The sequence below is a fragment of the Antechinus flavipes genome, chromosome 5 (genome assembly GCF_016432865.1).
Source record: "Antechinus flavipes isolate AdamAnt ecotype Samford, QLD, Australia chromosome 5, AdamAnt_v2, whole genome shotgun sequence".
Classification (NCBI taxonomy): Eukaryota; Metazoa; Chordata; class Mammalia; order Dasyuromorphia; family Dasyuridae; genus Antechinus; species Antechinus flavipes.
The window spans coordinates 228,378,065-228,401,711 of NC_067402.1; the positions used below are offsets into that span (position 1 = coordinate 228,378,065).

Genomic DNA, 23,647 nt, shown 5'->3' on the forward strand with positions numbered 1-23,647 from the left:
ATGCTGAAAGAGAATATTATTTCAGTGGGCAGAGGTTTCCTTGGCATGGCATGGCATGGCATGCATGGCATGTGAGGTCCTCTGCAAGGAGTGAGTTTAAAATTGGCTCTTTTTATAATAGAAGCCTTAGCTACAAGCTGAGGCCTGCTCCGGATGAAGGCTGGTTAGCTTGAGCTGGAATTTGAATAGAATTGAATGGGTGTTTCTTCAATTCAATGGAAAGCTTAATCAGTAGTGAGTGTTATCAATTGAGGTGGTGCCCAGCTGGCAGGATCTTTTACAGAGGCCAGGATTCAAGGAGAATCTGTCCTTCAAGGAGTTTTAGAGTTTCCAGGATCCCCTTGTCAACATTGTGCAAATCCAAAATGGAAGAAAAAAAACCATGAGAAAGAAAAAACAAACAAAAAGTGAAAATACTATCCTTCAATCCACATTCAGTTTCCATATTTCTCTTGATGCAATTGGCATTTTCCAACCCTTGCCTAAGCAATCCCTATTTATGAAAAAGAGAAAAATGCATATCTCCCTCTGCAGGGCCCCAACTGATCCTAGAAATCAGTCATTCCTCATAAGAGTGATGTGTACATTCACTGCTGAATATATCTATGCTCAAAGTTCTATTGTAATAATCATACTTTACATATTGTTTCCTCAATCTGCAATCTGGAAGGACAGGTAAGGCGAGTAGCAATAGTTCAGTTTTTTCATCTACAAAATGGGGTCTTGTACATGTCAAGTGATTTAGTCACACAGCTGGAGTTTGAACCCAAGTCTTATAACTCCAAACTCAATGATTTTTCCACCACATCACAGCTGCCTAGTAAGACAATATATAGAATATGAAATATGGTCTCTACCCTTAGGAAGTTTTCAGGGCATCATGGTGAAAGGGAAAGGATTGGGAGACATTGAGCAACATTCATTAGGCACCTACTGTATAAGACAGAGGGAAGTCAAAAGAAATATAGAAAATAGCATTCATGCATACATAAAACATGAAAACACTTATAAAGGAACATATTAACAAGTATAAATTCATATGCCTGATTTGAGTATAACCCCTTAAAAATATAGATTAGTTGAGTGCTCATTGTGAAAACATTTAATCAGTTGTAGAATGTGAAAAGTTGCTGGGTTATGGCATATGATCTTTATAATGCTGGAGAAACTGAGGCAAGATAGAGATTAGGGGGTATTTAAGGTTTTATTTGAAAGGGAGAGATTTACGGGGACCAAATGGATCCATGGTTTGGTCTCAGGACTGAATAAGACTATCATTCCCAAGAACCCAGCAAACAATGTGAGTTCTCAATGACTTATATACACACGTGGCTCAGACACGGAATAGACCAAGTCAGGGGCAGAGTCAGGATGCTGAGAGTGGGAACAGGACTCTGACAGTGTGGGGTGAGCTAACGAAGATGGGGATGACATAATGGGGGGAGGCATCTTGATAAGATGGTATCTGATAGTCTGATAGCTTGGGATGAGGAGAGGCATTCTAATATTCCAAAATATAAGATCTTTTATCCTTATCAAATATTCTGATGGTTAAGAGGGAAGGGTGGTTGCAGAATTGACCAGAACAATTAGGTCACAATTCAGGGAAACCTAGGTAAGACAATTGAATCAGGATAATTAGGGAAACTGAGTCAGGATAATAAAAAAGAACTGTGGCACAACATCTTGAGCTTTCCAACTACAATCTGAAAATCACCAGAAATTCCTTGTCATCGTGAGCATCTTGGTATTAAGTGATTTAGAACTGTCTCTCCTGTAATTATTAATAATTTTCAATTCTTTTGAAAGCTGTGTTGTTCCTCTCATTTAACCACTTATCCACTGGGAAATTTAACCAACAAGAATTTATTGAGCCCTATTACATTTCAGCTATTGTACGAAGCAATGGGAATATTAATGTAAGAGGTGGCTCCTCAGAGAATCAATTGCAGAAACTGATAGAGAGAACAATAAAATTTGAAGAAGCAAATGTGGCTAAACTAAAACAAGAATTTCAGTTATAATATATTGACCAAGAACTACAGGCATACTTAACTGGTATTAAGACGATCCACTGTTGTGTGTGTGATCCACTATTGGACATAGAAAACCAATTTGTGAGAGATTTCCAAGCTGCAAAAAATAATGGAATTTGGAAAAGTCAAATCAGTCTAACCCCAGGACACCTTTCCCCGTGTAGGTTTTGTTGTGTCCAACTCCATGGACCATTTCACACTAGATCCTTCTTTCTAATTAACATCTCCATTATCTCTCAAAGTCTGTCCAAGCCCAGGTTTTGCTTCCATGGCACTGTCTATCCTTTTCATCCTTTGCCATCCCCTTTTCCTTTAGCCTGTAGTCTTTCCCAAAATCAGGATCTTTTCCAGTGAGTAGCAGCTTCTTATTTTCAGCTTCAGTATTTGAGTGAATAACTTAAATTAATTTCTTCAAACCATGTAAAAGATCGTCTCTAGTCACCCAGACTCAAAAGCAAGTACCTATAAAGAATCTGTAAGTTACAGCAGACAGGAAAATGTGCCTGGGGAAAATGAGAGAAATGGAAAGGCTAGAGAAGCAAGATGGAAACAGAGATGGCATCAGAATTGGAGCCCCTGCCCCAAAAGCGAACTTCACCTCAACACTAGTTGCATGTAGCTTCCTTCTACCTGAGGTCATTGGAACCCACGCAGAAATGACAAAAAGATTGGAAATGTGTTATGCAATGTTGTACTAGACAGTGGATTCCAGAGTGAGATGTGACATGTGCCTGGGAGCAATTCATATTATCCACTTCAAAAGCTCCATACCTTTTCAAGTCACAAAGATCTCCCTTGTGTTGCAAGAACTCAGAAAACCATATGAAAGAATTGCTAATCAACAGTATAACTCACTGAGTTTTATTTACAGTCTGTGTATACTACTTATAGTAGTATTCTTTTATCCTTAACCTTTCACATATTTTCTAAAAGAAGGGGTTGAGTCTGAGTGAAGGGAAAGGGCAGTTATTTGGGAGAAAGGGTTTATTTCCTAGGGAATTTGATTAAATACTGATAACACTTCATTTCTTCAGGTATGTCTGGGAAGAAATTTTAGACTGGAGGAATATTTTTCTTCCTTAATGTTTTCAATTTAATTAAAAAGGAAGTTTTAATATTCTTCCCCATTTGGCACTCCTAGAGTTCACTAACTTCCTCAGTCCTCTCTTTTCCAGAGTGAATCAGAACTGTCTCTCTTCAATCCAGTGATGCTAGTCTCTTGGCTGTTCCATCAACAAGACATTCCATCTCAGCTTCCAAACATTTTCTCTGGTTGTCTCTCTTGCCCAGAATGTTCCTGCATTTCTCCATTCCAACTTCAGACCTCCCTGAGTTCCTTTAAGTCTCAAGTAAAATTTCATCTTTTCCTGGAAGCCTTCTCCAATCCCTCTTAATTCTAGTGCTCTCCCTCTGTTAACTGTTTCCTATTTATCCTGTGTATGACTTGCTTTGCATTTGTTTGCTTGTTATCTCTCCCATTAGATAGTGAGGTCCTTGAGTACAGGGACTGACTTTTGCTTTTTTTTGTATCCTCAGAGTTTTGCACAATGCCTAACAAACAGTAGATGCTTAATAAATGTTTATTGATTGATTCCATTTTGTCACCATACTGTCATCATGTCTTGCAGGTATACTGGCTTACTGTTCCTCACACACTCCATTTCCCATTTCTGGCCTTCGATTCTCTCCTAAGTCTGATTTGTACTTCCTCCTCATCTCTGCATCATAAATTTCCTTTCTGAGCCCACTTCCGGTTAAAATGGCAGAGAGGAGGCACACAGCTGTGTAGCTCCGCGTTTTCTCTCACTATCCATTTCATTACAAGCCTCTGAATTAATGCTTGACTGAAAAAAAACCCACAAATAGTTACCAAGAGAAGACATCTTTGAGATTCGCCAAGAAAGGTCTGTCTTTACTGGAGGGCTGGGACGGTTTTAGATCGGGCGCAGGCGGCGGGCAGCGGCAGTGAGAGCACGGGAGCAGACTGGAGAGGGGGTGGGGAGTGATCGCAGCCGTCTCTGCAGGGAGAGCTTTGCTACAGGACTGGATACTTTGCCCTGGCAGCAAGTCAGCAGCCCAGCAGAGAAGCTAAAAACACCGGGGCTGAAGAACACAACCCGGAACAGCTGGAGTCTCTTGGGACCTGGCCGGTCCTCTCCCTTCCCCCCCCCCCCCCACAGTGACTCAGCACGCTCTGGGCTCAGGCGCACACAGTCCTGCTAGTGCCTCACTGCTGCCCCCTGCAGTCTGTAGAGGAAGCTCAGTAACACCACCCAGCCCCTCCCCCAAAGAAAGACTCCAGTTTTTTTCTTTTTTTCTTTGCTAGTTTGTCTTTGATTATTAGACAGAATGAGCAAGAAGCTGAAGAGGACTTTAACCCTTGACAGCTTCTACACAGATAGAGAGCAGACTCTAAATCCTGAGGAGACTAAAAACAGACAGTCTCCAGGTGAATCCCCAAAGGAGGAGATCATCTGTTCCTCAGCACAGATGAATCTCATGGAGGAAATTAAAAAGGCTCTCACAAGAGAGCTAGAAGAAAAATGGGAAAAGGAGAGGGAGGCTTGGCAAAAGAGCCTGGAGAAGTCATCCCACTGAGTTAAAGAAAGAGTGGATAAAGAAATATAATCCTTGAAAAATAGGATTGGTGAACTGGAAACAGAAAATAGGTCTCTAAAAAACAAAATTGGCGGAATGGAAAAAAATTCCACAGAACAAAAGAACTCAATGGGACAATTAGAAAAAGATTTTAAAAGAGTGAGTGAAGAAAATACTTCACTGAAAATCAGAATTGAACAAGTGGAATTGAATGACTCGAGGAGACAAGAAGAATCAGTTAAGCAAACCCAAAAAAATCAAACAATGGAAAAGAATGTGAAATGCCTTCTGGGGAAGACAACAGACCTGGAAAACAGATCCAGGAGAGACAATCTGAGAATCATTGGACTCCCAGAAAAGCATGATGAAAAAAAGAGCCTAGACACTATTTTCCAGGAAATTATCAAAGAGAACTGCCCAGAAATCATAGGAACAGAGGATAAAATAGACATTGAAAGAATTCATCAATCACCCACTGAAAGGGATCCTAAAATCAAAACACCAAGGAATATAGTGGCCAAATGCCAGAACCCTCAGATGAAGGAAAAAATATTGCAAGTGGCTAGAAAAACCCAATTCAAGTATCAAGGAGCCACAATAAGGATCACCCAGGATCTGGCAGCATCCACACTAAAAGACCGAAGGGCCTGGAATATGATATTCCGAAAGGCTAAGGAACTTGGTATGCAACCAAAAATAACTTACCCAGCTAGAATGAGCATCTTTTTCCAGGGAAGAAGATGGACATTCAACGAAGTAAGCAAATTTCACCTATTTTTGATGAAAAAGCCAGAACTTAACAAAAAATTTGATCTACAAATATAGAACTCAAGAGAAATCTAAAAAGGTAAAGATTAATCTTGGGAACTATATTTCGGCTATAAAGATGTATAAAGAATACATGTATACCTTGTTCTAGAAACTGATGTGGAAAGGACATTGTACCAGAAAAAGGGTAAAGTGGGGGTAGTACATCTCATGAAGAGGCAAAGGAAACCTATTATATCTGAGAAAAAGAATGAAGGGGGATGAATATAGTGGGTATCTTACTGCCTTCAGAATTGGCTTTAAGAGAAAAATTTTAGACATATTCAATCTATGGTGAAACTTCTCCCATCTCATTGAAAAGTGAGAAGGGAAAAGTGAAAAGGGAAGGAATAAGCTAAGTGGAAGGGAATACGGAAACTGGGAGGGAAAGGAGTAAGATAGGGGGAGGAACTCTAAGGCTGGGGGAGGGATACTAAAAAGGGAGGGCTGTGAGAAGCAAGTGGTGCTCACAAGCTTAATACTGGGAAGGGGGGAAAGGGGGAAAGAAGGGAGAAAAGCATAAACCGGGGTTAACAAGATGGCAAGTAATACAGAATTGGTCATTCTAACCATAAATGTGAACGGGGTAAACTCCCCCATAAAGAGGAAGCGGTTAGCAGAATGGATTAAAAGCCAGAATCCTACAATGTGTTGTTTACAGGAAACACACCTAAAGCGGGGAGATACATGCAGGTTAAAGGTAAAAGGTTGGAGCAAAATCTACTATGCTTCAGGTGAAGTCAAAAAAGCAGGGGTAGCCATCCTGATCTCAGATCAAGCTAAAGCAAAAATTGATCTAATTAAAAGAGATAAGGAAGGGCACTATATCTTGCTAAAGGGTAGTATGGATAATGAAGCACTATCTATATTAAACATGTATGCACCAAGTGGTGTAGCATCTAAATTCTTAAAAGAAAAATTAAGAGAGCTGCAAGAAGAAATAGACAGCAAAACTATAATAGTGGGAGATCTCAACCTTGCACTCTCAGAATTAGATAAATCAAACCACAAAATAAATAAGAAAGAAGTCAAAGAGGTAAATAGAATACTAGAAAAGTTAGATATGATAGATCTCTGGAGAAAATGTAATGGAGACAGAAAGGAATACACTTTCTTTTCAGCAGTTCATGGAACCTATACAAAAATTGACCATATATTAGGACATAAAAACCTCAAACATAAATTTCCTTTCTTTCTTCAAGATATAACTCAAGCATCACTTTCTACATAAAGCTTTTCCTAATCCTTCCCTAATTATCTTGTATTTATTCTACACATATTTATGTGTGTCCATACTATCTCCCCCAAAAGAAATGTAAGCAGAAATGTAAACATCTTAAGAATAGAGATTGTCCATTCTTTTTTTTTTTTTTTGTATCTATATGCATGAGGTACAAGGAGAGAGACATTTCAGTAAGATATACTATTTTTAAGGTCTTTTTCATAAGGAGTAGTTAATAATGAAAAGGGAAGAAAAAGCATTTTTATATAAAGGAAGAAACTTATATTAAGTCAAAAGATATGAAATGTTTCCATTTTGATATTGAGAATGAGTAGAAAAGTACTTTCTTTTAAAATACACTGCTAATGCATATTTACATGTGTATGTGTGTGTATGTGTGTGTGTGTGTGTGTGTGAGTATGTAGATATACATATTGGGTGCTTAATAAATGTCAACTTTAAACTCTTCTTTGTAATAACTCATAGTTTATATAATTAATACTTAAAGGTTTTCAGAGCCCTTTTCTCCCAACGATTCTATGGGGGTAGTAAAGGCATGAGATATTATCCCCAATTTATAGATGTGGAAACTAAGGATCAAAGGAGTTAATTGTATTATCACATAGGTAGGAAGTGTTGAATAGTTATAGAGTTAATAAGTATTGGAAATTCTGGATACAGATTATGAATGCCTCCTGACTTTACAGGTCAGACATGGGAGAGAACCAAAGGTCAAAGAAGAGAAATGGAGTATTATGTGTGAGAGACAGTACGTAAGCCAGTCCACCTGAAAGACATGAAGACATTTTGGTGACAAAATGTAATCAATCTATAATTCTTTCTATTATACTATATTGCTTACCCAGGACGGCATCATATTTCAATAAGTATCACTCTTACTGACATTCCCAAACATTAAAAATCTGTATAAAGATATGCTTATTGCCATCCAGCCATTCTGGAGAGCCATTTGGAACTATGCTCAAAAAGGTATCAAACTGTGCATACCCTTTGATCCAACAGTGTTACTATTGGGCTTATACCTCAAAGAGGTCTTAAAAAAGGGAAAGAGATCCACATGTGCAAGAATGTTTGTGGCAGCCCTTTTTGTAGTGGCCAGAAACTGGAAACTGAGTGGAAGCCCATCAATTGGAGAATGACTGAATAAATATATGAATATTATAGAATATTATTGTTCTGTAAGAAATGACCAGCAGGATGATTTCAGAAAGGCCTGGAGACTTACCTGAACTGATTCTGAGTGAAATGAGCAGGACCAGGAGATCATCATATACTTCAACAACAATACTATATGAGGATCAATTCTGATGGACATGGGTCTCTTCAACAATGAGATGAACCAAATCAGTTCCAATGGAGCAGTAATAAATTGAAGCAGCTACACTCAGTGAAAGAACTCAGGGAAATGAGTGTGAATCACTGCATAGAATTCTCAATCCCTCTATTTTTGTCCGCCTGCATTTTTGATTTCCTTCACAGGTTAATTGTACACTATTTCAAAGTCTGATTCTTCTTCTTGTGCAGCAAAATAACTGTATGGACATGTATACATATATTGTATTTAACATATACTTTAACATATTTAACATGTATTGGTCTACCTGCCATCTGGGGGAGGGGATGGGGGGAAGGAGGGGAAAAATTGGAACAAAAGGTTTTGCAGTTGTCAATGCTGAAAAATTACCCATGCATATGTCTTGTAAATAAAAAGCTATAATAAAAATAAATAAATAAATAAAGAGATGTACTATTGCAAAAATTTGAACTTGGTTGCTGAATCCATCCACAAGCAGTAAAGGGTGTCTATGCTTAGAGGCAGTTGTTTGCACAATTGCCCATATTCAAATTGAATATAATTGAGTATAATCCTCATGCCCATAGGAAGGATCAGTATCAGATGGGAATAAAGATGACAAATGCATCTGAACTAAGTGAATATAGAGCCTGTTCTAAGGAGTCATAATTGTGAGAGAACTAAAACTTTTAATATTCAAGGTATCTGAAGAAGAAGACAGCAGAGATATGTATTGGGGGGGGGTGATCTTTGACCTTATTGACAGAGAATCACAAAAAAAGTGACTGAGAAAATATCAACTACTAATATGTATACATACACACACACACACACACACACACACACACACACACACCCCTATTCTCCCACTTATATGAAATCTTTAAATGAATTTTTACACAAATTGAGGGCATCCTTAATGAAAGTGTTAGTGCAGAACAAGCAGACTTTTATAAATGCTGTTTAATAATAGATCACATCTTTACCATTTTATGTTTGACTGAAAGATGGAAAAATATAAGCTCTCATTGTATTTACTATTTGTTAATTATGAACAAAAATTTGATTAACTAGAATAAAAGGCCTCCTCAAGGCTCATTTCCCAAAAAATGTCTCCTATCCATACATAAAAATAATATAAGATTCTTGAAAAATAAAGACTCAGAAATAACCCTTGTCCAATGATTTTATTATCCTCTGATCATTAATATTAAGAGAAGAATTAAAAAAGGATATATGTTCCTAAAAGGTACCTCTCTTTAATACCCTTTTCATAAGAAAAAAATTGATGTTGAAAAAGGCAGAAAAATATTTTTGTGTAAATGACTAAATTTATATTAATTGTCGAAGGATGTGGGATATCGCCATGGTTGTAGATGAACATTTTGATGTGTGAATGGAAAAAAGATCTTTATTTTAATATACATTGCTAAAATAGGCATATGAAGAAACATCTTTCAGATGGGATTTGGACAGTTTGGGAGAGAAAATCATCTGAATTTGTAGTCAACAAGGTGCTCCCTTGCATGGGAAAAAAATTAATATCATAATGAAGCAGTGAATAATATTTTGTTGAAAATCTGAAAAATTTACATATAAAGAAACACAGGTTTAAGGTCATCAGAGAGAGAACCATGCAAAGAACTTCAAAGAGTTAATTATAAGGCATAAGAATATGTGAGCTAATTTGCATGTAGAGGTTTTATGATTAATGAGGGTAAAACTAGGAAAAAAAATTGTATATTTGAAAATTAAGATATAATTTCTTTCTTGCCCCGGATCACGCAGCCAGGAAGCATTAAGTGTCTGAGGCTAGATTTAAACTCGGGTCCTCCTGACTTCAGGGCTGTACTCTATCCACTACACTAACTAGCTGTCCCAACTGAGATATAATTTTAAAGGGACATTGATTTGATAGGAGAAAACTGAGTCAAAAAACTCTCATTTAAGATATTGAACGACAAAGATTGCAGCAAAGAAAGAAAAGAAACCCAAGGAGAAGTGAAAACACCGCTGAGGATGCTAAAAGTGATTCTAAGAATTGTGGCTGTTTGCGATAGTCACCAGAGAGATGACTTCAGCATTGAGCAATCCCTGATTGGTTAGAGAGAGAAGAGAACTGATTTCACTAACCAAGAATTTCATGCATTTCTCTGTTTCACTGTTGGCTGTTGTGCTTTAGCACCACCTACAAGTAGAAAAAGGTAAAACTTTACAGAGGGCCTTCTTATCTGTTACCACGCCTTGCCATACGGCAAGGGAGAGAAGGTTTGGGAATTTCTTCTGGCATCCCGGTGAGCTGGCTTCAAGAGGCAATCTGGATTGTGTGGCTGTGACTTCCATTCTGAGTAGGCAGCTAGTGAATGAATTGGCCTGATTTGTATACACCTCCAGAGATAGCCAGTTAGATGAGTTTGGCAGTTGTCTTGGCTGAAAGAAGTACCATTCACCTTAAGAGCTAACATTTTGTTCCAGCAAAGAAAAGGATTTCTTCAAATGTAGAAAGTGGTGAGAATCAAGTTGACATTTTTGTGTCAGGCCTATGGATCAAGGACTAAATACAGTGTGAGCAAAGGAGCACTTTAGTGTGGTGCAGATTAAGGGTGGACTATTAATGTTGACACATAATCTAGAAGCACAAATTATCCTGATCACATGCATCCACCTCATCATAGCTACTGTGCATTGGTAGAAAAGCATGATCTGGGTCTATATGCATTGTGATATGTTGGAATCTTTACAAACTGTTAAGTCAATAGAATTGATAGAGACAATAATTATCTAATTTAGCATGGTTCGGTATGATTGATCTGATCCTACAAGGAGATGTTATGGGCCAGAACTTGAAACAAGGTACTAAGTGGAACTGATAGAAACAATGCTTGTGTTCACACCTTTACTCATTGGAGTTCACACATTTGGAAGATTTCAGGGTTTAGTATGAGATCCCAATTCACACCTCCCTTAATCCCTGCTTCCAGAAGGAGGAGTCAACCTTTGGGAGATCATATATAAAGAGGCTCTTAGTTTGGGTTAGAGAGTTTTACTTCAGAACATTGCCAGGGGTTGGAGAGGAGCATTCTGGGACAGAGTTTTAATATAACTAGATGGTAATGGTAATGGTAGAGGAAAAAGAGAATCTCTGGGCATGTAAACCTGCTAGTGTGAGGATGAAAGAAATGAGTTAAACCCAAAAATGAGAGAAGATATCTCACAGTCTATGTATGAATTGTGCGACCTGATAAGGTGTAAAAGACTAAGTATGAAAAGTGTTTATACTCAGATTTTTCTGTAGGCTCCTCTCTAATCTATTTATCTTGTTACATTTTGGAGCACCAGAAGAAATCATTCTATATGTCTAGTGGTACTTTCCAAAACTATTTACTGCTGTGATGAAGATCTGGAACAAATTCCAAGAGGGAAGGAGTTTCTCTGTGATTGGTGAGTTTGTGTTACCACTTGGAAAAGACTGGCATGTATTTGGATAAAACCTACAGAATTTGCAGAATATATCTGTGACAGTACAGATGGACAATATTTTTCCTATAGTTGGACATAATTCCAGGTGAAGAAAGACAAGTTGGAAAATTACAAAACTCTCTTTTAATGACTTCAAGCTTCCTTTGGAAACAAAGGCCTATTTTCTTAAAATACCAGAATTCTACAGCTGTTCCTAATTAGCAGAAAGACAAGGAATACAATAGTCTCTGAAGGATTAAAAATGTTTTATTATATGGAGATACTGAAAGAATATGTTGTTGTTGTTTTTGTTTATCCTTCATTCTTGAAAAGGACCATGACATCAAGGAGGTGATACCATTGTGTGGAATGGAAAGATGAGATGAAGAACTTACAGGCATGTGTGAATGATTTTTTTTTATTTTATTTTCATTATTTCTGTATCTCCCTATGGCCTGTGTGTAAGCTTCTATTTACTTAAACCAAGGCCCGTTACAGACATAGTTACTTAAGCTAAACTGGTGGCATTTATCAATGTTATCAATTGTTTAATCTATTAATTTAAACACTGTCAGCTTAGTTATCTGGTGATTTAAGGTTTCCTAAAAAGTGGGTAATTTCAGGGAAACTGAAATATTCCATTTCCAATTTTTTTTGACAGCGACACCCCACGCTTCTTAATGCTTTCTAATTTGTAGTATAATCTCTTGTAACAAAACCTATAAAAAAGGTATGTCTGTACTAACTCTTTGGGCCTCCTGCTGTGAGTCTTTTTATCTCGCAGTGGGACTGCCCCACTACTCATGAGTTGCTGTAATAAACAACCTTTTCTGCTTCCTACTTTGAGTGAACTCTGAGAAGTCATTTTTGGGTAGGGGTCTTTTACGTCCCACACACCATGCATGCAAGTGAATTGGATTTAAGTGAGGGAGTGCTGGGCAAGGTCACCTGCCTCAATTTCCCTACTAAAACCATCTGGATCTAGTAGCCAGATATAGATCAGGATGACTAAAGATGGCCCTGGATGGGGAGGGAGACCAAACATCCTTACACTCCACCTACTCATCCAAGAATTTTTTGATCCAATGACTTTCTTGCTGTTTCTTGTACAAAAATTGAATCTCCCAATTTTCGTGTTTTCACTGGCTGTTTCCCATGCCTGGAACTCTCTTCCTCTTCTTCTCTTCCTTTTGGCTATCCAGGATTCCTTAAGGTCTTAATTAAAATCTCAACTTCTATAGGAGACTTTCCCCAATTTTTTTATTCTAGTGCCCTCCCTCAATTGATAATTTCCAGCTAATCCTATTAATATAGTTATTTGCACATTGTCTCCCCCGTTAAATTGTGAGCTCCTTGAGAGCAGGAATTATCTTTTACCATTTTTGTAACACCAACATTAACAATCTCCTTTTACACAGGAATCCACCAAATATTCTCTTCTCGGGGTAACTGATTCCCAAAGAAATTGACCAAGTAAAGAAACAAGATTGAGACATTTTTTTCTCAGGATTCTATAGAGAGAGACTGTTAATGGATGTTAACGGACCAAGAAGTTTTTAGTTAAATAAGAAATAAAAAAGATCAAAGTAGAAAAAATGAAAAACTTTGATTACATAAAAATAAAGATTCTGCACAAAAACAAATTAAATTTAGATGAGAAACAATTAATTGGGAAAATATCTAGGAATAAAGTTTCTCTGACTCCTACCCAAAATAGAATCAATTACTCAATAGATAAATATGAATAAGAATTCTAATTGGCAAGCTATCATGGGGTGTGGGGAGGGGAGGGCGGGGAAAGTTCCAAATTACCACTAATAAAGATAATTTTTGTTTGGTAGGAGTAATTGGTTTATGTGGTATCTGAGGCCATTTATGTTCCCTAAAAGGAAGATTTTTTTTTATTCAGATACCTGTGTGAAACCAGTTATTTAATAAGTGATATCCTTTTCCCACTCTCAGCCCCATTAACTAGAGTTGAGGCATCTGCCACCTTAACTCTCCTTTACTAGTTTATCTCCATATGGTGAGAAACAAGAACCAGCACAGGATCCTTCTGTAAAGATTTGGGGGAGGAGGGTATATGTATATGTATGTATGTGTAGAATGTGACATAAAATAACACTGGACATGCAGTCAGTAAAACCTGGGTTCAAATCCCATCTTAGACCCTCATTAATGTGATCAATGGCATGTCATAACACTCTTCTGGGTCTAAATTTTTCTGTAAACAATGAGACTGTACTTGATGACTCTTGAGGTTCACTTCCAGATCTAAATATATGCTTCTGTAATTCTTTCTAGCTCAGAGATATGTTTCTGGCTTGTGAGTCAGTAAGAAGAGTTAAGTAGGAGAAACTGAGACAGTAGGAGCTATTATTCAGGGTTAGCAAGCTGCAATATAGAACAGGAATAAACAATGTTATCAGGGAAATGAGTCATGTAGTAATTTCCTAAGGGTAAGAAGTGACCAGTGGACTGGTATAATAGAAAGGCCAGAAATATTAAACACTGCCTTCAAAACACTGAGTGGATCTCTGTGATGGAAGGATATATGGCAAGAATGCGATAATTAGAATAATTCTGACAAATACTTCCCATGACTTATAAGACCCTGGTCTATTCACTTAATCACCACCAACTTTAGATTCTTCCTCTATAAAATGGAGATAATAATTACATGTGCCTAATAAGATCATTTTGAGACTCTAATAAGATATAGAAAGTGTTTAGAGAAGCTAAAGCACTATGGATAAATTGTTGTTATCGTTTCAATGTCCCTGCGACCCCATTTGCGTGCCATTTTAGTGTGTTTATGATCCCTTTTTTTTTTTTTTTTGGCAGAGACACTAGAGTGATTTGCCATTTCCTTCTCCAACTCATTTTAAAAATGAGGAAACTGAGGCAAATAAGATTGACTTGCCCAGAACCACACAGCTAGTGAGTGTCTGAGGTCAGGTTGAATTTATGAATTTGAGTCTTCCTGATTGCAAACCCAATGCTGGAATCCCCAAATTAATGAGATTATAAATCCATTAGAGTATTTTAAGTATAATTTGGTTCATTCACCCAAGCCAGACCAGTGACTACGGTTCCCAACCTAATTTTTCGTACTCTCCAGAAGGGCATCAGAACTCCTATGAGGCAAAGGAATGGGGACTAAAAGCAACCATGGATAGAGCCTTCCTCAAATAATGGGGTCAGGAGAGACACACATAAGCACTATTCATTCATTCTTTTATTCATTCTATTCCTGTTAGTAATTTGTGAGGGAGTAGATTGTGGGCTTGTGGAAAAGGTCACTAGCATTTGAATTAAGGATAAAAAAGGACCAGGAGGAAACCTCTTTGTTTCCATTACGTAATCCCTCCGGCTTTAGCAAAAGAGAATATACGCTTGCGCACCGCGCAGCCCGGAACCAAAGCTCCCCGGTCCAATAGTTCCACGCTTTTCGAATTCCCCGGAATCCAATAGCCGCGGAATGAAGCCAATGGCGGCGCCCATCTTGTCGGTGGCGGAGGCGGAAACCGATGAAGAAGCGGTGACAGTTGAACCAGGATTCTTGGAACCTGGAGCCGCTCCGTACGGAAATTTTCCCTTTTACTCCCGTTTCCACCCGCCCGAGCAGCGGCTTCGCCTTCTGCCCCCGGAGCTGTTGCAGCGGCTCTTTCCTCCAGAGGGCTCCGATCCTCGGCCGCTGCTGGGGCTTGATGTGGGCTGTAACTCCGGGGTGAGTAATTGGAGAGCTCTGCGCATGCTCGGGCCCCTCCCCGGGGCCATGTGTCGTGGTCATTTAAGGGGCCTGCCCTGTCCCCCTTCTGTAAGCTTGTACGTTCCCAAATCCCGTGCATTCAAGTTAGCGAGTATTTTTTTAGAACCTACTATGTGCCAGGTGCTTACAGCAACTTTGAGACTGTGAGCTCTTTGAAATCAGGGACCCATTTTTTGCTTCCTTTTGTATTCCTCAGCGTTTAGCACAGTGCCTGGCATATGGTAGACGCTCAATAAATACTTATTACGTGGAAGTTGGGTGTAATTATTTTCCTCATTTTTATAATTGAGGCAAACAGATTAAGTGACTTGCCCAGGATGACGCAGCTATTATTATGCATCTGAGGCTGGATTTGAACCGCTGCTTTCCCAGCGCCACAGTTTCCAAGAGGATTTGAGAAGGAAGAGTCCCAGGCTTGTGGCATGTCAGTGAAAATTAGGGGAGACAGAGTGTCTCCTGTTTGAGGAACAGTAAGGAAGGCATTATCCCTAGAACAGAGAAGGGGTATAGAACTGAAGGAGTAAGGTATAGGAAGACTGGAAAGATAGATAGGGCTTTAAAAGCCAGAGGATTTTCCTTAAGGAAACAATGAGTTTATTGAAAGGGGACTGGGGGAGGTGTGATGTGGTCACCCCATCCCCACCCCCTAAGATTATTTTGACAGCTGAACATTAGATAGACTGGAATGAAGCAACTGTTCATCAAGAAGCAACTGTATACTTGAGGTGTTTTTAGCTGCAGGAGGCAGGATGGAACTCTGAGTATAACTGTATTTGTGCACAGTTCATGCACATAGGCATGACATTTGCTGAAAGCTGGTTTCAAAATATTTTGGAGATGCCTGAAGCTAAGGCCTAGCAAACAGGCTATATCCTAAGCTTGGTGTAACAATAATCCTTTGCACTCAGGATCAGATCACCCTCTGCCAAAGTGAACCAGTACCAGGTGTTCATAGGAAGGATTTAAGTCCTTGTTTTCCAGAGGTAGCTATCACATATTCACCATCCGTGTTCCTTGTCACTGACAGGTATTTCACTCCCTCCCATCACAGAACTTTGATTCTGTACCCCACAGGATGGGCATGATCCCCCAAAAGTTGAGACAGTGAATGTTTTCACAGGCTCCCAAAACATCTGTATTGTCCCAAAAAATGCTAAGCGGAGAACTAATCTCAAGATCTAAGAGTGATTGTGTTGGGGGCCAACTTCTTATGAGGTTAAACTCTCTGTCTTAGGAGGTGGTCTTCCACCTGTTAGGTGTGTTTCCTCACTCTGAAATTAATTAACTGTTTGTGTCCTCATTGTCTGTCTCTAGCCTGTTCTGTTTCACCTCTTACCTCCCATAGGTTAAAAGCTGATTCTAGTGTATTGACACTGGAGAGCATAAAGCTTAGCTGACTTGATTTGCTGGCTTATTAGAATAGTCCTGAGTGGGGCAGAGTGAGGGAGAGCAGGGAGGAGATAGCATGGGCCAAATTTCACTTGTACATTTATCAGACAGTAGCCTGAGACTCAGTTTCATGCTATTTACTCTCTAGAAATATCAGGAGATAACCTTTCCCTGTCTTCTGGTCCCATTGGATTCTGGTATTTTCTATTCCATTCTCTGTAGAGCAATTTTTTTTTTCCTCCATGCTATTCTTTCCTCCCCTACTGTCCATGGCTCTTGCTCTGTGACTGGCCTACATTTCTTTTCTAGTCACACTTTTTTGGTTGATATCTTTTGGAAATTCTTGCTTGGCAATATACTATAGCTTACTTATGCCCACTTCCCTTGTTTCCTCAGGCTTTTGGGTCACTTAAATTTTGATTCTAAAGTGGTTATGTTATTCCATGATTTGCAGTTATTATTAAAATACTAACGTTAGCAAGATAATTTTGTTTGTTTTAGGAAGCAGCTTAAGATCATTACCATATATTGGCATATAACTTCCCAGATGCAGTCCATTCACCTGTTCTCTTCCTCCTGTTCAATTTTGGGCCCAGTTAGTTATTTTTCTGCAGTGCTTACTTAAGATATGTGAATTGATAAACTATTTCAGTGGCCTGATTGTCCATCCAACTGTATCATCCACTTGGACAAGAATATCATATTCTTAGGCCAAACTCTTGAATAAATGTGAATTTTTTTAGGGAAGCCCTGAAATGGATATCTGTCATTTTAATGACATCTGACTCTCCATAAGATAACCTTTCCCTGTCTTCTGGTCCCATTGGATTCTTGTGTTTTCTATTTGGGGTTTTCTTGGGAAATATACTGGGGTGGTTTGCCATTTCCTTTTGCTCATTTTACAGATGAGAAACTGAAGTAAGCAGGATTAAGTAACTTGCCCAGAATCACACAGCTACTATTTGATTTGAACTCAAGTCCTCTGTGCTACTTAGCTGCCTTGAAGTGCATATAATTTTATTTCTAATCATTTCCCTAATACATTTATGATCTTTTTTAAAGCTTATTTATTGCTACCACTGGAACAATTGTAGGAGAAGCAGTATTGTCACACAAAGGTATATACTACCCAAAAGTCATTTTCTCCTCCCACTTCCTTATTGCAACACATACTCCAAATTGCTTGGCCTTGAAGAGAAAATAAACCTTTCATTTGCCTTTTGAAGGCAAGAAAAATATAATTTGTGGTAGGATAGGAGCCTGGAGGGGGAATTCTATGCAAAAAGAATGATATGTATGATACAACAAAAGTAATAATGATCAAATTCTGGGAAATAACAAGGTTGAGCCAGAGTACAGTGAGATGGGAAGACACTGTTGGAAAGATTTTGGGAGACCAGTGTAGTATAGGATTGAACATTGGTATCAAACTCAAATAGAACTAGGAGGTCACTAATGTATACACACACAAGGATCCCTGAAAGCCACAAGTGTGACTAAATTTTCTAAATGTAATGTTATCTATATCTTACTGTGTTTTATTTATTTTGTGAAGTATTTCCCAAATTACATTTTAATCTGGTTCTCAAGAGACACATTTGTCACCTCTGGAGTAGAGAATAAGTAGACCAGTGGAATAATTGAAAATTAAGAAATTGGAGAAACATTGCAGAAGACACATTGTTATTAGATTGGTCATTAGGATATAAGCTTCTGGAAAGGAGGGGATTTGTTGTGAAGGTTTTGGGGAGAGGAGTTTCCACAGTTGCTTCATTCCAGTCTATCAAACCAGCATAACCACCATGCATAGCAGCACTTGAATTAATTGGCCATAATGATAATCTTGTGGTGTGTCATGGTTACAAAGCATTTTTATATACATTCTCTAGTTTAATTCTAATAACCTTTAGAAGTAGGTAGTATTGTTACTCCCATTTTACAGATGAGAAAATTGAGTCCTAGAAAGCTGAAAAGACATGGTAAGCCAACAAAGCTAGTACTTGAAACCAAGCTTCCAACTCCAAGTCTTCCTACTTATTTCATGTTGTCTCCCATGTGGAGTCTAAGAAGTTGGGAATAAAAACATTGATTCTAAGGTGGTAGTCCACAAGGCTGAGTAGTGTTATTAATTTAAAAAGTGAATAGCAGTAATTTAATGGCAGGAAGATATCCAATCAAGATGACTAGAGCCAGTTTATCAGTTTGTGTATTCTGGACCATGTTCTCAAGACTTTAGAGACCTTAAGATGTCTAAAATCCACCAATTGTAGAATTTCACTAGGAAAGAAGTGAAAGTTAATTTTAGTGAAGTGAGAAATAAAGGAGAATGAAAGTATTTAATGTAGAATGATCACTGTGGAGCAGGGGGGAATAATGTTGTATCTGTCCTCATTAGAGAGCCTGAATTTGAACCCTAACTTCGATGCTTTCTGTTTGGGTGACCTTTGACATGCCCTGTACTTCTCTGAATGTTACGTGTCTTTGTCTGTGAAATAAACAGATTGGAAGTGTTCAACTCCAGGACATTTCCAATGCCAGCCATGCCAGAACCATACTCCTCCTCTGAGGTAACTGAGGATAGTCAATAAATCTCAGACTTCACTTTTGCTGGCTGCATCTCACTGAGGAGTCATTAAACTTTTCTGAGCCTGTTTCCTTATCAGGAAGATAAGAGTAATAATATTTGAGGCAGGTAGGTGCCACAAAGGCAACTGAGTAACTGAGTTCAGATCTGGCCTCAGACACTTATTAGCTGTGTAACCCTGAGCAAGTCACTCAATACAGTTTTCCTGTTTCCTCATCTGTAAAATGAGCTTGAAAAGGAAATGGCAAACCAGTCCAGAATCTTTGCTGCAACAACAACAACAAAACAAAACATCCCCTCTTCCTAGCTGTGTGACCCTAGGAAAGTCATTTAACCCCAGTTGCCTCAGGGGAAAAAAAAAAAAAACAATCCCCAAAGAGAACCACGAAGAGTCAGCCATGACTGCACAACAACAGCAACTGTACTATCTACCTCCTCGGGGTGGGGGTGGTGAGGAAAATGTTTTGTAACCGTTAAACATGAATTGCTCTCATGGGCTGCTTGGGTGAAGCCTGGTTGGGCCTGTCTTCCCAAAGAACCTAAACCTCCTGTCTCTCAAAATACCCTTCATGACACCTTGTGTCCACTGGAGGGCACCGAGAACCTAAACAGGAGAAAAGCTCACTGTGCAGGGATGCTAGTTCTCAAGTTGTAGCTTAGGGTATTCTAAAGTAGACCAATAAATCACTTCTGAAGTGTCTGTTGCTTGAACAAAGTCAGCTTCTTATTGCAAATGTGGAAAGCTCTTTAATAGTGCCCCAAGATCAAATAAATTGAGTTGATACTAGAATCATTCCACAGAATCTCAAAATCAGAAGGGTTTTATAGGCCATCTCATACATCCTAAAGGAATGATCATCCAGCATTTACCAGAAGATCTCTAATGAAAGCGAATCTTTGACTCCTTGAGACATTGTGCTCTGAGATAGTTCTGCTTGTTAGGATTTATTTCCTTAAATTTAGCCAAAGTCTGCCTATCGCAACTTTCATCTGTTAAACCTAATTCTGCCCTTTGGGGCTATAAATCTTATTGTCCTTTTGCATGAAATACAATGGTGGCAAGATCAGTGTTCCCTTGGGAAAGGAGCTGTTTTCTTCTCTTTCCAACTTTCTTCTTTGGGGAGAGGCTAAAAAAATGACTGTTCTTTTGGATTTCTACAGGAGCTGAGTATTGCTCTATACAGACACCTCCTCTCACTTCAAGAGGGAGAGATCTGTTCAGTTTCCGCTAGAGACCTCCGATTCCTTTGCTGTGACATTGATCCTGCCCTGGTGGATCGGGCTAAGAAAGACTGTCCCTTTCCTGCAGCCATGTCCTTTGTTACCTTGGACTTCATGGATTCCCAGACCCGGGAGCCCCTTTTGAGTTCCTTCCTGAACCAATTTGGCCAATCAGCCTTTGATATAGCCTTCTGTATGTCCATCACCATGTGGATCCATCTGAACCATGGAGACAATGGCCTACTTGCATTCCTGGCCCACCTTGCCTCTCTCTGCCGCTACCTCTTGGTTGAACCACAGCCTTGGAAATGTTACCGGGCAGCTGCCAGGCGGCTTAGAAAACTAGGCCGCCATAACTTTGACCATTTTCGTTCTCTTGCTCTTCGCGGTGACATGGCTGACCGTATCATTCAGATTCTCACCAAAGACCATGGCATGGAGCTGGTGTGCTGCTTTGGTAGCACTAGCTGGGACCGAAATCTCTTGCTCTTCAGAGCAAACCAGCCATCAGAGCCTACACCATCCCACTAACCAAGATGAAACATGATGAACAGAATAGATAAATAGATGTCTTTGAAGCAACAAGGTCAGAGGGATAGAGAAATAAATTTAGAGCAACCAAAAAAATGCTGACCTGGCTGTGGAAATTTCTGGGGACATCTTCACCTGGACTATTAAGAAGATAGCATCAAAACCAATAGAAATTGAACAAAAGTTGAATGATTGGTCAAGATAAATGGTACTCGTACTTGTTCCCCAACGCTGTGAGGGTAGGGGAGAGTCATAGATCATGAATAAGAAAATCTCAAATCAGCAATGCCCTGGGATTTCTAGAACATAGGAATATCCATTGTAATTTGGACATGGAACCAAAGTTATTTGGGGGGGCTTCTTCAGAGGAAGATGAGCTGAAACCCAGCTAACTTGAAATAAATTGATCATGTTTGGCTTTGATCTAGTTTCTTTGGAGGGATTCCTCTGGATTGGAAAAAGACTGGCTGTTTTCATAATATATCCCTAGGTATCATGCTGAAATTATACTATCTAGAATGAAGACTTGCTGACCTGACTAAAATAAAGATTTGTGGAAAAGTCATTTTATCTCTGTTGAAAATATCAGGTATAAAACTTACCAGAGACTTAGAATAGTCTACCCAAACACAATCAGTTGGATGTATATGACCTGAAAGAACCAATAAACAGATTATGAAATCACTATATAAATCATTAAAAATAATGTATTTTGGTTTATATTAAAATGAATGTTTTCTAAATGGGTAAGAGTAAAGAGTAAACTCGGTATCCAACTTTATCCTAGGGAGCTCTCAACTAGAGACTATCAACAAAGTTACCTCAGTCTAGAACAGACTATCTGTGAGTTACAGAAAACGGTTAGCTAAGATCTGTTATATAAGACTGGAACTCTCCCCATCTAATAGTCACTTCCAAAACACATAGTATGAGAGTCTAAAAGATATGTAAAGGTAAAATATGTACATAAATGCAAATTTAACAGTTGGACAGAAATAGAAGTAAAAAATAGCAAGGATTGGGATGACAGGAGCCAGAGGTCTTCAGATAAGAATGTCTTCATGGAGGAGCTGGGTCTCAAGGAGTTTGAGTGACAGAAAGGATAGATAACCAAGGCAGAATGGCCTTTGATTAACCTGATTCTGCCACTTATTACCTAGATATACTTGAGTGTGTTACTTCATCTCTCCTTGTCTATTAAATGGATGTATGCCCCAAAGAGGTCAAAGACATTTTTATGAAGTATTCGTGGTAGCGTTTTGGTTTTTTTGGCATGGTTGCAAAAACCTATAAAAAAGAAAAAAAAGTAGGGGTCCATCAATTAGGGAATGGTCAAACAAATGTTATATGTATGTAGTACAAAATTATTGTGTGATAAGAAATGATGAATACAAAACATGAGGAACATAAGAAAAATAGTATGGACACAGAGGCTAAAATAAATAGAACCCAAAAAACTTCATATAAAATCATATAAAGGGAAAGACCACTAACTAGAAACCATACAGTATGTATTTAGAGTGACAAAAGCAGCATAGCATAGCAGTGACTTCAGAGAAGAAATATACTTCCTTTTCTTGGAGAAGCAGGGAGACTATGCAGAATGATATATACAAACACTATCAGAGTGGTCACTTTTTGAGTTGGTTTTATTTAATTGTTTTTCTTTGAAACTTGATAGGACAGGATGTATATCCAGAAATAAAAATAGAAAAAGATATCAATGAAACTTTTTGTAAATAAATGAAGTCAGACTAGTTCTTTATAATTCCTTCCAGCTCTAAATCTTAATTTCAGTCAACAAGCATTTGATTAAGTGCTTACTTAATGCCAGGCACTATAACAAGTGCTGGGGATGCAAAGAAAGACAAATGCATGATTCCTGACATTAAAGAGCTTATATTCTAATGGAGAGACAAGGTACAAGCAATTGAGTGTATACAAAATATTTAGAGAATAGGTGAAAGGCAGGTTCTCTTGCACTGAATAGTGAGGGTCCTGTTCTTAGAACAATTCTTAGGAAGATTGGCAGAAATTGAGAATATGGAATTAGGAATAATGAGGCATATTTTGGGGAGAGGAAGGAAGACATTTATTTTAAAGGAAAGATTGAAGCAAGAGATTCATTTGTGAGATAGGGAAAATATATGTTAAGGCCTTAATATGATATTAAGTTCTGGTGAGGAATTTGAAATTTATGCATGGCATATTATAAAACTATTGCAAATCTCAGAATGCCAAAGAAACTGAACAAAATAATTTTAAGAAATTACTCTTGCTACTGTGTATAGGATAACTAGAGTAAGAAAAAAGAAGAAAGTCAATAAAAAGATACATACAGGTAGCTAATATTTGGACTTAAACTACTGAGAAGAAATTATGCTAAATTTAAGCTATGTTGTCAGAACTTTAAAGTAGATATATGTTACAAGAAATGATGAATATGAATTGAAAGAAACTTGAAAAGTCTTAATTATACTAATAAAGGGAAATAAGCAAAATCAGAAAACAATATGTACCATAACTACAATATAAATGGAACAAATGAAAAAATTGAATACTGCTTTTATTTATAATTAACAAACAGCTTCAGAGAAGAGTTGAAAAAATGCATTTTGTCTTCATTGAAGAGATGGAAAACTATAAAATTGGAATACACAATCAGTCCCATTATTTGTTACTTTTGATGAACTATTTTTTTCTCCTTTTAAAT

At 38.3% G+C, this 23,647-nt stretch overlaps 1 protein-coding gene across 1 annotated transcript; it reads left to right on the forward strand.

Moving 5' to 3' along the window:
• The first annotated feature begins 14,627 nt into the window (after positions 1 to 14,627).
• BCDIN3D (BCDIN3 domain containing RNA methyltransferase) lies at positions 14,628 to 21,499 on the forward strand. The gene is made up of 2 exons (XM_051963092.1): positions 14,628 to 15,167; positions 20,344 to 21,499. Exons 1-2 carry the CDS (start codon positions 14,919 to 14,921, stop codon positions 20,932 to 20,934), a joined length of 840 nt encoding a protein of 279 aa, XP_051819052.1. The 5' UTR covers positions 14,628 to 14,918; the 3' UTR covers positions 20,935 to 21,499.
• The last annotated feature ends 2,148 nt before the right edge of the window (positions 21,500 to 23,647 follow it).